The 14,806-nt window shown below is 46.3% G+C and overlaps 1 protein-coding gene across 6 annotated transcripts in view; it reads left to right on the top strand.

Moving 5' to 3' along the window:
- Nucleotides 1-3,030: 3,030 nt before the first annotated feature.
- OTUB2 (OTU deubiquitinase, ubiquitin aldehyde binding 2) overlaps nt 3,031-14,806 on the top strand; it is a 27,051-nt gene continuing 15,275 nt past the window's right edge. For 4 of the 6 annotated variants that reach the window (XR_012803876.1, XR_012803875.1, XM_075614458.1 and 1 more), the window contains exons 1-4: nt 7,641-7,686; nt 10,916-11,011; nt 11,868-11,986; nt 13,045-13,129. Coding sequence is in view for 4 of the 6 variants with exons in the window: in XM_075614458.1 (XP_075470573.1) it covers nt 7,684-7,686; nt 10,916-11,011; nt 11,868-11,986; nt 13,045-13,129 (303 nt within the window). In the remaining 2 variants the exon portion in view is untranslated. Of the gene's footprint in view, nt 3,141-7,640; nt 7,687-8,778; nt 9,389-10,915; nt 11,012-11,867; nt 11,987-13,044; nt 13,130-14,806 lie in introns of those variants that run through there. The other 2 variants (XM_075614460.1, XM_075614459.1) reach the window with 2 other exon arrangements.

The raw sequence follows: 14,806 nt of genomic DNA, 5'->3' as shown, positions 1-14,806 counted from the left end.
TTTTTTCAAGGGATTTTTTTTTTCTTCGACAAATCGGGGCGCAACTTATTTTTTCACCCTAGTTCTGCCACTGAGAGACGTTGATGCTAAAACAGCTGTATAATTCGGCAGGCGTACGCTTAGAGGGGTCCATGTTAAAATGGATAAGAACCAAATAGTAGCGCACTGTGAGTGCTCATTTGCATGTTATTACCCAGAATCCTTTGCTGCAGTGGAAGCGCTGTATTCTAAGAGATAATGGGCAAGGGCCGGGTTGCAGAGAAATGTGAGGATGTCACGCGTACCAACTAACGTTTTATTCCGTTCCGTGTTTGTAGAGCGTGGAGCTGGGCAGACTGGCGATGGCTATTTCTAACCTCGCTGAGCAGTGTCAGATGAAGCATCACCGGCCTGCACTTGAAGTAGAGTTATTACAAAAACTGGACATGATTAAGGTGGGCGCACAGGCTGTACCAGTAATATCCGCATAGTATACTCACACACACCTGGTGTGTAGGAATGCAGAGCACAGAGGAGCTTAGCATGGATTGTTACTCAGTACCGGTAATATCCGCATAGTATACTTACACACACCTGGTGTATAGGAATGCAGAGCACAGAGGAGCTTAGCATGGATTGTTACTCAGTACCGGTAATATCCGCATAGTATACTTACACACACCTGGTGTGTAGGAATGCAGAGCACAGAGGAGCTTAGCATGGATTGTTACTCAGTACCGGTAATATCTGCATAGTATACTCACACACACCTGGTGTGTAGGAATGCAGAGCACAGGGGAGCTTAGCATGGATTGTTACTCAGTACCGGTAATATCCGCATAGTATACTTACACACACCTGGTGTGTAGGAATGCAGGGCACAGGGAAGCTTAGCATGGATTGTTACTCAGTACCGGTAATATCCGCATAGTATACTTACACACACCTGGTGTGTAGGAATGCAGGGCACAGGGGAGCTTAGCATGGATTGTTACTCAGTACCGGTAATATCCGCATAGTATACTTATACACACCTGGTGTGTAGGAATGCAGGGCACAGGGGAGCTTAGCATGGATTGTTACTCAGTACCGGTAATATCCGCATAGTATACTTATACACACCTGGTGTGTAGGAATGCAGGGCACAGGGGAGTTTAGCATGGATTGTTACTCAGTACCGGTAATATCCGCATAGTATACTTACACACACCTGGTGTGTAGGAATGCAGGGCACAGGGGAGCTTAGCATGGATTGTTACTCAGTACCGGTAATATCCGCATAGTATACTTACACACACCTGGTGTGTAGGAATGCAGGGCACAGGGGAGCTTAGCATGGATTGTTACTCAGTACCGGTAATATCCGCATAGTATACTTACACACACCTGGTGTGTAGGAATGCAGGGCACGGGAGCTTAGCATGGATTGTTACTCAGTACCGGTAATATCCGCATAGTATACTTACACACACCTGGTGTGTAGGAATGCAGGGCACAGGGGAGCTTAGCATGGATTGTTACTCAGTACCGGTAATATCCGCATAGTATACTTACACACACCTGGTGTGTAGGAATGCAGGGCACAGGGGAGCTTAGCATGGATTGTTACTCAGTACCGGTAATATCCGCATAGTATACTTATACACACCTGGTGTGTAGGAATGCAGGGCACAGGGGAGCTTAGCATGGATTGTTACTCAGTACCGGTAATATCCGCATAGTATACTTATACACACCTGGTGTGTAGGAATGCAGGGCACAGGGGAGTTTAGCATGGATTGTTACTCAGTACCGGTAGTATCCGCATAGTATACTTACACACACCTGGTGTGTAGGAATGCAGGGCACAGGGGAGCTTAGCATGGATTGTTACTCAGTACGGGTAATATCCGCATAGTATACTTACACACACCTGGTGTGTAGGAATGCAGGGCACAGGGGAGCTTAGCATGGATTGTTACTCAGTACCGGTAATATCCGCATAGTATACTTACACACACCTGGTGTGTAGGAATGCAGGGCACAGGGGAGCTTAGCATGGATTGTTACTCAGTACCGGTAATATCTGCATAGTATACTTACACACACCTGGTGTGTAGGAATGCAGAGCACAGGGGAGCTTAGCATGGATTGTTACTCAGTACCGGTAATATCTGCATAGTATACTTACACACACCTGGTGTGTAGGAATGCAGGGCACAGGGGAGTTTAGCATGGATTGTTACTCAGTACCAGTAATAACTGCATAGTATACTTACACACACCTGGTGTGTAGGAATGCAGGGCACAGGGGAGCTTAGCATGGATTGTTACTCAGTACCGGTAATATCCGCATAGTATACTTACACACACCTGGTGTGTAGGAATGCAGGGCACAGGGGAGCTTAGCATGGATTGTTACTCAGTACCGGTAATATCTGCATAGTATACTTACACACACCTGGTGTGTAGGAATGCAGAGCACAGGGGAGCTTAGCATGGATTGTTACTCAGTACCGGTAATATCCGCATAGTATACTTACACACACCTGGTGTGTAGGAATGCAGGGCACAGGGGAGTTTAGCATGGATTGTTACTCAGTACCGGTAATATCCGCATAGTATACTTACACACACCTGGTGTGTAGGAATGCAGAGCACAGAGGAGTTTAGCATGGATTGTTACTCAGTACCGGTAATATCCGCATAGTATACTTACACACACCTGGTGTGTAGGAATGCAGGGCACAGGGGAGCTTAGCATGGATTGTTACTCAGTACCGGTAATATCCGCATAGTATACTTACACACACCTGGTGTGTAGGAATGCAGAGCACAGAGGAGCTTAGCATGGATTGTTACTCAGTACCGGTAATATCCGCATAGTATACTTACACACACCTGGTGTGTAGGAATGCAGGGCACAGGGGAGTTTAGCATGGATTGTTACTCAGTACCGGTAATATCCGCATAGTATACTTACACACACCTGGTGTGTAGGAATGCAGGGCACAGGGGAGCTTAGCATGGATTGTTAGTACCGTTTAAAATGTATTTTTTATCCATTTACAGGAATTTACTTTGGAAAAAATGAATGTTGAAAAAATGGCAATGAAACTTTCTGAAGTGGGTTTTGTAATCCCCGATCCCGGAGATCCGGCTCCGGGCAGCAACAGAACGAGGTTTCGCTGATCCGCAATTCCATCACAAACATGAAACGCAGTGTATCCAGCACGGGTTCTCCCTAATCCCAGCCCTAATCCCAGAACGGGTTCTCCCTAATCCCAGCACGGGTTCTCCCTAATCCCAGCCCTAATTCCAGCACGGCTTCTCCCTAATCCCAGCACGGCTTTTCCCTAATCCCAGCACGGCTTCTCCCTAGTCCCAGCACGGCTTCTCCCTAATCCCAGCACGGCTTCTCCCTAATCCCAGCACGGGATCTCCCTAATCCCAGCACGGGTACTCCCTAATCCCAGCACGGGTTCTCCCTAATCCCAGCACGGCTTCTCCCTAATCCCAGCACGGCTTCACCCTAATCCCAGCCCTAATCCCAGAACGGGTTCTCCCTAATCCCAGCACGGCTTCTCCCTAATCCCAGCACAGGATCTCCCTAATCCCAGCACGGCTTCTCCCTAATCCCAGCACGGCTTCTCCCTAATCCCAGCACAGGATCTCCCTAATCCCAGCACGGGTTCTCCCTAATCCCAGCACGGCTTCTCCCTAATCCCAGCACGGGTTCTCCCTAATCCCAGCACGGCTTCTTCCTAATCCCAGCACGGCTTCTTCCTAATCCCAGCACGGGTTCTCCCTAATCCCAGCACGGCTTCTTCCTAATCCCAGCACGGGTTCTCCCTAATCCCAGCACGGGTTCTCCCTAATCCCAGCACGGGTTCTCCCTAATCCCAGCACGGGTTCTCCCTAATCCCAGCACGGGTTCTCCCTAATTCCCAGCACAGGTTCTCCCTAATCGCAGCACGGCTTCTCCCTAATCCCAGCACGGGTTCTCCCTAATCGCAGTTCTCCCTAATCCCAGCACGGGTTCTCTCTAATCCCAGCACGGGTTCTCCCTAATCGCAGCACGGCTTCTCCCTAATCCCAGCACGGGTTCTCCCTAATCGCAGTTCTCCCTAATCCCAGCACGGGTTCTCTCTAATCCCAGCACGGCTTCTCCCTAATCGCAGCACGGCTTCTCCCTAATCCCAGCACGGCTTCTCCCTAATCGCAGCACGTCTTCTCCCTAATCCCAGCACTGCTTCTCCCTAATCCCAGCACTGCTTCTCCCTAATCCCAGCACGGCTTCTCCCTAATCCCAGCATGGCTTCTCCCTAATCCCAGCACGGCTTCTCCCTAATCGCATCACGGCTTCTCCCTAATCGCACCACGGCTTCTCCCTAATCGCAGCACGGCTTCTCCCTAATCCCAGCACTGCTTCTCCCTAATCCCAGCACGGCTTCTCCCTAATCCCAGCACTGCTTCTCCCTAATCCCAGCACGGCTTCTCCCTAATCCCAGCACGGCTTCTCCCTAATCCCAGCACGGGTTCTCCCTAATCCCAGCACTGCTTCTCCCTAATCCCAGCACGGCTTCACCCTAATCCCAGCACCGCTTCTCCCTAATCCCAGCATGCATACAGAGAGTTGATAATTACATGTTATGAGAGCATGGAGGGACATTTAAACCCATTTGCACGTTTGATGATATTACATGATAACTACCATCAACCAAGAGGTTCAGATCATACTATCAGCATAGTTTTTCTCCTGTGATTATCAGTGTTTCCATATGTCCGCGAAACATGCAAACCGACAATTAAATAATGACTCAATAATCAGAAAAAAGTCAGTAACTGTCAGTTACTCGAAATCTTAATTTGCAATACATTATTATCAGCAGTCTTTGCAGTGGTTTTTTTCTTCAAATATATATATGTACGTATGTACGTATGTATGTATGCATGTATATATATATATATATATATATGTATGCATGTATATATATATGTGTGTATATATATATATATATGTATATATATATATATATGTGTATATATATATATATGTGTGTGTATATATATATATATATATATATATATATATATATATATATATATATATATATATATATATATAAATGAGTTCTTCAGTATTAGGTGATACCTTTTTTATTGGACTAACAATTTATGTCATAGGACAAGCTTTCGAGGGTTATCCTCTCTTCTTCAGGTCAAGCAATACTTGCTTGACCTGAAGAAGAGAGGATAACTCTCGAAAGCTTGTCCTATGACATAAATTGTTAGTCCAATAAAAAAGGTATCACCTAATACTGAAGAACTCATTTATTCTGCACTATCGCAACTGGACTAACACGGCTATTTTCTGCATATATATATATATATATATATATATATATATATATATATATATATAAATATATAAATAAATAATCAGTTCCTAGGTATATGTTTCATGAAATATATATGTGTGTGTGTGTGTAATTTTATTGTCATACTAAACTCTTGCTGAATGAATGTTATGACATTGAGATATTTGATGAAACATATACCTAGGAACTGGATCCATTCTGAGATACTTCTTGTGCCAGTGTGATTTAATACATTCAGGGATCCAGATCTCTTGACTTTATTGCCCTTAACTTTGGATACCAAAAATTAGATTGTAAGTTCTTGAGGCTGGTATACAGTGTACATATAAGTGTTATTATGCACAGTCCTATATATTCAAACCTGATTGCATTAAAGTGTTTTGGTTTGCGTTATTCTTTGCATTTAAAGAATTTGATTATTTTTTTTTGTATTTTATATGGATTTACAGTATACAGAATCCACATACTGTGCATAAACAGTCATAACTTTCAGAGCTGCATCTATCTGACACCATCAGTACAGGCATACCCCACATTAACGTACGCATATATACAGGCATACCCCGCATTAACGTACGCATATATACATACCCCACATTAACGTACGCAATGGATCCAGAGCATGTATGTAAAGCGAAAATGTACTTAAAGTGAAGCCCTACCCTTTTCCCACTTATTGATGCACGTACTGTACTGCAATCGTCATATACGTGCATAACTGATGTAAATAACGCATTTGTAACAGGCTCTATAGTCTCCCCGCTTGCGCACAGCTTCGGTACAGGTAGGGAGCCGGTATTGCTGTTCAGGACGTGCTGACAGGCGCATGCGTGAGCTGCCGTTTGTCTATTGGGCGATATGTCCTTACTCGCGAGTGTACTTAAAGTGAGTGTCCTTAAACCGGGGTATGTCTGTATATTCCTTAGTCAAGACCCTACAACTGTGTTTTTCCCTGGGAATCCCTAAAGGGTTCCCGACAATTTTCAGGTCATTTAAAAAATTGTACTAAATATAGAAGAATTTACAATGCATCTATTAGAGAGGGTTGGGGTTCATTACAATGCATCTGATCTCAGGCGCGCTATTAGAGAGGGTTGGGGTTCCTTACAATGCATCTGATCTCAGACGCGCTATTAGAGAGGGTTGGGGTTCCTTACAATGCATCTGATCTCAGACGCGCTATTAGAGAGGGTTGGGGTTCCTTACAATGCATCTGATCTCAGACACGCTATTAGAGAGGGTTGGGGTTCCTTACAATGCATCTGATCTCAGACGCGCTATTAGAGAGGGTTGGGGTTCCTTACAATGCATCTGATCTCAGACGCGCTATTAGAGAGGGTTGGGGTTCCTTACAATGCATCTGATCTCAGACACGCTATTAGAGAGAGTTGGGGTTCCTCAGACTTTCACAACAGAATTATAGGGTTCCTTAACCAAAATACGTTTGCCCTAAACCTATCAGGAATTCATCCCTCATTAACATTCCCCAGGGTTCTGCCACTAATGCAGCTCACAGCATGCATGGTACATAGAACATTGCATCACAGTGCTTATTGTTACATTATGATTGTTGTACTTTATGCTTTACCTTCAAATAAAAAAAAAGCAGTGTATTAAAGGGACTCATTTCGGGTTTTGAGGGACAGTGTTATGCATAAATGTTTAACCCCTTCATTGCCTGGGTCTGCTATACTCTGCTAATATAGAAATCCCAGCCAGGCAGAGCACATTGAGGTTATCTGGAGTTACAGTCGGTGGAACCTATGTCCCAGTAATGTCACTTTATGATGGTCTAACGCAGAGGTAACTCAACTCCTATATTCCCTAAAATATATATATAATGTAGAGGTATCTGTACCATGTTAGCCGAGCTTAATAATCAAAAACGAATAGACGATACCGTTCTGTGGCTAACGAAATAAATATATATATTGGGCATTATACAGCACCCCACACGTCTCTGCATGTCTCAGACCCTTCTTTGCATATTACGTGTCCTCTGCCCTTTACTGGCAGATCTAGATTGTAAGCTCTCGGGATCAGGGCTCTCATTACCTCCAGAATCTGCTTGTGCTTGTTTGTCCTTATCTGGTATGTAACTCTGTCTATGTCATTTACATCTCTCTGTACCCCCGTTGTACCGCGCTGCGGCATGTGTTGGCACTTTACAAATTAAGAACAATAAGACGCCATACCCTGCTGGCAGTCAAAGGGTTAAGTGGGCAGCTGCTAACTTTGCAAAGGCTCCGCCCACCTCAGTGATGTCACAGCCAGCTGCTCCCTCTTCTGCCATAGTGTTTGGGAAGGGGTGTGGCTGGCGTGGCAGGAACAGGAGGGAGCAGACATGGTTAGTGCTGGGGGTTGGGGACACGGGGCTGGGGATGTTATTATTATAGGGATACGCTGACCGGGGCACCGGAGGATAATATAATCCTCCCTCTGCGGGTGGTGCTGTGCCTGAGTGCTGCTGGAACTATCTGAGCACCATGGCGTCACAAACACGCAAACGTACCCACATCCCAATGTCACAAATCGTCTGTCTCATAGTGAGAGAGATATTGGTGGGTGTGTGTGTGCAAATATATATATATATACCTGGCTGTGCTCGAAGCTGTGACCATGCAGCAAGCTTAAGCCTATAGGGAACCATGTTAAAAATGGTTATTGAGGCAAAAAGTGACACTGTGTGCTCATTTGCATGTCATTTCCCAGAATCCCTTGCTGCAGTGGAAGTGCTGTATGCTGGGTGATAATGGGGAAAGGTGGGGTTGCAGACCTGCCTAAGACATGCAGATGAGCATACAGCTATATTTGCATATATATATATATATATATATATATATATATATATATGTGTGTGTGTGTGTGTGTGTGTGTGTGTATATATATATATGTGTGTATATATATAATGTGTATGTATACACGTGTGTGTGTGTATATGTGTATATATATATATATATATTTGCAGTCTCCCCACCCCAATATTTCGTGACACACACCCCTGTGGCACTCCAGCGTAGGTAAATGTTATTTGCCAGGGTGCAGCCGCAGGATTGGGGGGAACCCGCTGGTCCTGAAGTCCGGCTCCTCAGGACTTATGACAAAGATGATTCCTATAAAAAAAAAAAAATAGGAGATGGGGCTCAGCCTGAGGGTCCCCGTGCAGGGCACCGCCGCCCTGCTTCTGCAGTCTCACTCCCTCTCTAAATATGCGCAACCAGAGTTTAGGAGGGGCACACCCAGGTGAGAAGCCAGGAGGGGCTGGAGTACCCCCACATCCTGCGGTGGGATTCTCTGTAGACCCCATTTTCTATATGTGTGCGCTATAATTTTACTATATGGGAAAATCCCTCTGCAATGAGCAAACATGTCTTTATTAAAGGGAACCTCTGTAAATAAAGTGCTAAAAGTCATATCACAGTTTGTGCTGCAGTGCTTAGCAAGGCAAAATGGTAGCACATGTATATATAACATGGTATGTCCCATGGTACCTATCTTTTCCCTCATAGTATATATGCTATGTAAGTCCTGTTAAGTTCCAGGCAGTAGGGGGTTAATCTATGGGCCAGTGACCCCCCTTCTGCTTCCCTTGTAAGTGAAGGCAGGTAGGTGGTGTCTCACGGCCTGAGTACAGCCCCTGGGAGGTGGGTACAGTCCAGAGTTTTACAAGGGGAGTAGCTAAAAGTTAGTCTGATCTTGGTCCCCAAGGAGAGAGGGGGCTGTCAGTCTTCCCCATCGGGGGAAAGCAGGCCCACTCTAGGCCGGACGGCCTAGAGACAATCAAGACCAGAGCCCCACACTATCGGGACAGTGCCATTTAGAGGTCCTGAGATCTCCGAGATACAATGCAGCAATCGCCACAATAAATCCGGTTCATATATACCTCTGCCTGGTGTCAGTTCCTGGGCAGGAGGGGTAAGGAGGGCAGTGAGGTGGGTTGACACCCACACACACCCTGCGTTCCATCACAGCTGGAGGCGCTGAAACACCAAGAGAGGAAGAACCCAGAGATCTAAGCCTGTCCTGTTCCTGTCTCACATTTTAATCTGGTCTGTAACTCTTACATACGCCTATAATATATTATGTAACTGTATTTGGAACCATGTATTATTTGTCTTAACCCTGTGCCCAGGACATGCGTGAAAACGAGAGGTAACTCAATGTATTACTTCCTGGTAACATATTTTATAACTAAATAATTACCCACTGGCAGACGACTGCAGCCTACAGGTATTGCACCACACACCTGGAAATACCCCTATCTCCCCAGCACTGGTCCCTATGTGAGATTGGGGGGGGGGGACGACGACCGTGTTACATATAAAAGAAATCTGTTGGAAGGTGACATTTATCTGAGAAATGGGCACAAAGTAAGTTACAGTGTGGCGAGTGACACAACCCCTCCACCATACAGCAATGATAAGGAACATGTTCTCATGGCGGAGACAAGCCCCCAAGCCCAAATCTGACCCATAATTGCACCGCATACCGTGCTTCCACTGCAGCAAAGGATTCTGGGTAATGACATGCAAATGATTTTTAACATGGATTCTTAGAAGCTTATGCCTGCCGTATTACAGCAAAGCCTGGGTTAAAGTCATGGCCGCTAACCCCCCTACTGGCAGACAGGGAAATGAAGAAGTCTGGAAATTGTTCACTAGTATTTAAAAGGTTAAAAAAAAGGCACTGAGGTTGAATTACCAATACCACCAGACGTAAGTGATTGATAAATGAGGCATCCTCTTGAGAGATGTGGGCAGTGCTGATGGCAATCGGGGGTTAAATTCCCAATGCTATGTAAGCCAGCTCTGAAGGATTTAGGGACACGTTTACTAAGTGCTGCTACATCATAAGACACCATCGCTCACTCCGGGAAAATCTTCCTGCGCTGGAAGCGGTTTTATGGAATAGCATCGCGTAGTCATTCTGGGCCTTCATGTACAGTTTAGTTCATTGCTCGGTGACACATTGCAGAGAATATTTGCCATACAAAGATATTATTCGCATGTCTGTGTAGCAGCAAAAGTGGAGCATTTAGAAGCCGGGACACTGGGATATGCCGTCTCCCTGGGGTGGGTCCCACTCTGCCTGCACCAAACCAATCTTTCCATGAGCCGCAGATCCACACCTTGTAAACAGAACTGGTTTTAACACTTTCAGGACCAGTGAGGCAAGCAACACATTGCATGTAACTAATAATCACTTTTTACATGTGACGGGGAAGAAAAAAAGATGTGACAATTTCCCTGGTCCAGACATCCAAACGCTCCCCATGTGAGGCCGGGGTAGCTGCAGTTACAGACTTGTGGGTTTGGTTTTGTAATTTGCACCCAATATTTGTTCATTTAAATTATTGTTCATTTAATTAACCCCATTGTTGCTGGAGTTATGTGCATGGCTGCGGAACAATAATTTGCAGCCGCCCCAGTGGCAACTGTGTTAAAAATGTCTTCAGATTACAAGACAATGATATAATAACCTTTTAATAACTGCTTTAATTCTGCACCTGAAATAAGCATGTCATGAGCTATTTCCCGTTGAACCCTCAGTAATAATGTCCTGCTTGTTTCTAACAGAGTGAGCAGTGTGATGAGCTGATATCAGAAAAGTGTGAGATGTTACTGTTTCTCGGAGAGCACCCTGAGGACACATTATATCAGCGCAAACTAAAGGTAGCTTCTTCCCACCTGTATGAATCATTCTGTAGTCCGTAATGCAGGTGCACGCTCCTCACATGCTGAACGGGGGAGAGAGGCTGCCTGGCAGACTGCTTCAGTACTGTGATACGTTCCTGTGCAATTGGGAAAGCTTTTCATGCCTTACTTTGAAGTGTTTACGCCACGAGGCAAGATCTAGAGAAATGATTCTATAAAGCAGCAATCTGTGGTAACATGGCACAGCTTCGGCACACTCATCACCTTAATACAATGCAAGTTCTCGAGGGGAATACACATATACTGGAAAGGAAAGGAATACCGGGATATACCAAATAAGTAAACATGGGAAGGATGTTGATCCAGGGACAATAAATACAAATACAGCAAGTCCTCGCTTACCGACCGATGCCTTATCTGGCGCCGCATGATGCAGTCCGCCGGACGCATTATCTGACATCGGCCCCGCTTACCCGACGGTCACCATCGCCGATTAACATGGACCCGCAATCCGACAGTCCGTTAACCGACGGCGGTTTGCGGGACGCATTGCGTCGGATAAGAAAGGACCGGCTGTATAGCTTAAAGTATCTACTGTCTAAATCTAATATATGTTGAACCCGATGCACACGTCTTATCAACCTCATCAACTATGTAACTAGGTAATATTATTCACAAAGCAACACAAAGAACCACGTGAAGCCAAAATGCTCCTTTCTGCCCCTAAATATAAGTGTATCAAGGTGCACGGAGCAGAACCGGTATCAGACTGAATGTTGCAATTCTACTGAATTAGACGCCGTTCCCTCTGCAACTAAAATTGGGCTATTTTGTGATTTTAGGCAATAAAATGTTATTTTCTTTAATAACTCAGGATCTTCATCAAAGATACAGTTCTGTTAGAAAAACTCGTGCTGATGGAAGCTGCTTTTATAGAGCGCTGGGATTCGCCTACTTAGAGTCTCTGCTTGGCAAGCACCAGGAAATACTCAGGTACGTGGTTACCTGGTTTAAATGTAGCACTTACTGTACAGGTAAGTACAATGCGTGTGAATATGCACGTGAATGTTTGAGGAGCAGCTTTTCAACAATTGTTCCCTGAGCATCCCTGAAGGGTTCCCTGTAATTCTCAAGTCATTTGATAATTGTATCAAATACAGAAGAATTTCCAATGCATCTGATCTCAGATGCGCTATTAGAGAGAGTTGGGGTTCCTTACAATGCATCTGATCTCAGGCGCGCTATTAGAGAGAGTTGGGGTTCCTTACAATGCATCTGATCTCAGGAGCGCTATTAGAGAGAGTTGGGGTTCCTTACAATGCATCTGATCTCAGAAGCGCTATTAGAGAGAGTTGGGGTTCCTTACAATGCATCTGATCTCAGAAGCGCTATTAGAGAGAGTTGGGGTTCCTTACAATGCATCTGATCTCAGACGCGCTATTAGAGAGGGTTGGGGTTCCTTACAATGCATCTGATCTCAGACGCGCTATTAGAGAGGGTTGGGGTTCCTTACAATGTATCTGTTCTCAGACGCGCTATTAGAGAGGGTTGGGGTTCCTTACAATAATACAGTAAATGCAAAAAACACTTGTCTCATCCTGTGTTTCTTGGGTTTACTATTCACGGTTCTTGTATATATTGATATACGCAGGTTAACCCCTCACTGCCAGGAAGACATGCACATATAACCTCCGGCATAAAAGTGATTCGACATGTTATATGAGCTCTAAGAGATGTGGGGCAGGATGCATAGACAAGATAAAGTGGGAAGTAGAAGCAGCGTTACAGGAAACAACATGGATTTAAAAGTTTTGCTTCATGAATACAGCACCTATTTCCACATGTTTTTTTTTTTTTAAATATAATTAGGACTATTAATACTATTATTTTTAAATTGCACCAATGCTTCAGTATTGTGACCCAATAATTTACCTGTACACGTGAATGAGAAGCGCATCAGACACAAATAATACATTTTCTGAGACGACTTGCTTTAGAGAAATTACCGTTGAAGTTCTCTTTGCTGCCAATAAAATGATAATTTCTCCCAGGTTTAAAGACATTGTGATCCAGAGCAAAAATGAACTTCTAACGGCTGGATTTGAGGAGACTTCCTTTAGAAAGTACTTTGATGCTGTAAGTACAGATACTCTAATACAAATAAATGGATACAAAAAAAGAAGCGGAAACATTTTTCGTAGTGGGATAAAGCAACAGAAGAATGAATCGTGTTTTGGACTTAGACGTGGAAACGAATGTTTCTGTAATGGTAAAAACTTCCCAGAGCAGCGACGATCCGAGAGTGCACATACTGCGCTGTAACCCAAGTGTAATTCTCCGCTTCCTGCGCGGACACGCCATCTCTTCCCATTATCCCCGGTAATTCTCCGCTTCCTGCTCGGACACGCCGCCTCTTCCCATTATCCCCGGTAATTCTCCGCTTCCTGCGCGGACACGCCGCCTCTTCCCATTATCCCCGGTAATTCTCCGCTTCCTGCGCGGACACGCCGCCTCTTCCCATTATCCCCGGTAATTCTCCGCTTCCTGCGCGGACACGCCGCCTCTTCCCATTATCCCCGGTAATTCTCCGCTTCCTGCGCGGACACGGCGCCTCTTCCCATTATCCCCGGTAATTCTCCGCTTCCTGCGCGGACACGCCGTCTCTTCCCATTATCCCCGGTAATTCTCCGCTTCCTGCGCGGACACGCCGTCTCTTCCCATTATCCCCGGTAATTCTCTGCTTCCTGCGCGGACACGCCGCCTCTTCCCATTATCCCCGGTAATTCTCCGCTTCCTGCGCGGACACGCCGTCTCTTCCCATTATCCCCGGTAATTCTCCGCTTCCTGCGCGGACACGCCGTCTCTTCCCATTATCCCCGGTAATTCTCTGCTTCCTGCGCGGACACGCCTTCTCTTCCCATTATCCCCGGTAATTCTCCGCTTCCTGCGCGGACACGCCGCCTCTTCCCATTATCCCCGGTAATTCTCCGCTTCCTGCGCGGACACGCCGCCTCTTCCCATTATCCCCGGTAATTCTCCTCTTCCTGCGCGGACACGCCGCCTCTTCCCATCATCCCCGGTAATTCTCCGCTTCCTGCGCGGACACGCCGTCTCTTCCCATTATCCCCGGTAATTCTCCGCTTCCTGCGCGGACACGCCGCCTCTTCCCATTATCCCCGGTAATTCTCCTCTTCCTGCGCGGACACGCCGCCTCTTCCCATCATCCCCGGTAATTCTCCGCTTCCTGCGCGGACACGCCGCCTCTTCCCATTATCCCCGGTAATTCTCCGCTTCCTGCGCGGACACGCCGCCTCTTCCCATTATCCCCGGTAATTCTCCGCTTCCTGCGCGGACATGCCGCCTCTTCCCATTATCCCCGGTAATTCTCCGCTTCCTGCGCGGACACGCCGCCTCTTCCCATTATCCCCGGTAATTCTCCGCTTCCTGCGCGGACACGCCGCCTCTTCCCATTATCCCCGGTAATTCTCCGCTTCCTGCGTGGACACGCCGCCTCTTCCCATTATCCCCGGTAATTCTCCGCTTCCTGCGCGGACACGCCGTCTCTTCCCATTATCCCCGGTAATTCTCCGCTTCCTGCGCGGACACGCCGTCTCTTCCCATTATCCCCGGTAATTCTCCGCTTTCTGCGCAGACACGCCGCCTCTTCCCATTATCCCCGGTAATTCTCCGCTTCCTGCGCGGACACGCCGTCTCTTCCCATCATCCCCGGTAATTCTCTGCTTCCTGCGCGGATACGCCGCCTCTTCCCATTATCCCCGGTAATTCTCCGCTTCCTGCGCGGACACGCCGCCT

Source organism: Ascaphus truei, chromosome 9 (assembly GCF_040206685.1).
Source record: "Ascaphus truei isolate aAscTru1 chromosome 9, aAscTru1.hap1, whole genome shotgun sequence".
Taxonomy (NCBI): Eukaryota; Metazoa; Chordata; class Amphibia; order Anura; family Ascaphidae; genus Ascaphus; species Ascaphus truei.
Note: the sequence above shows the minus strand (reverse complement) of the source record. Positions and strands in the feature narration are given on the sequence as shown.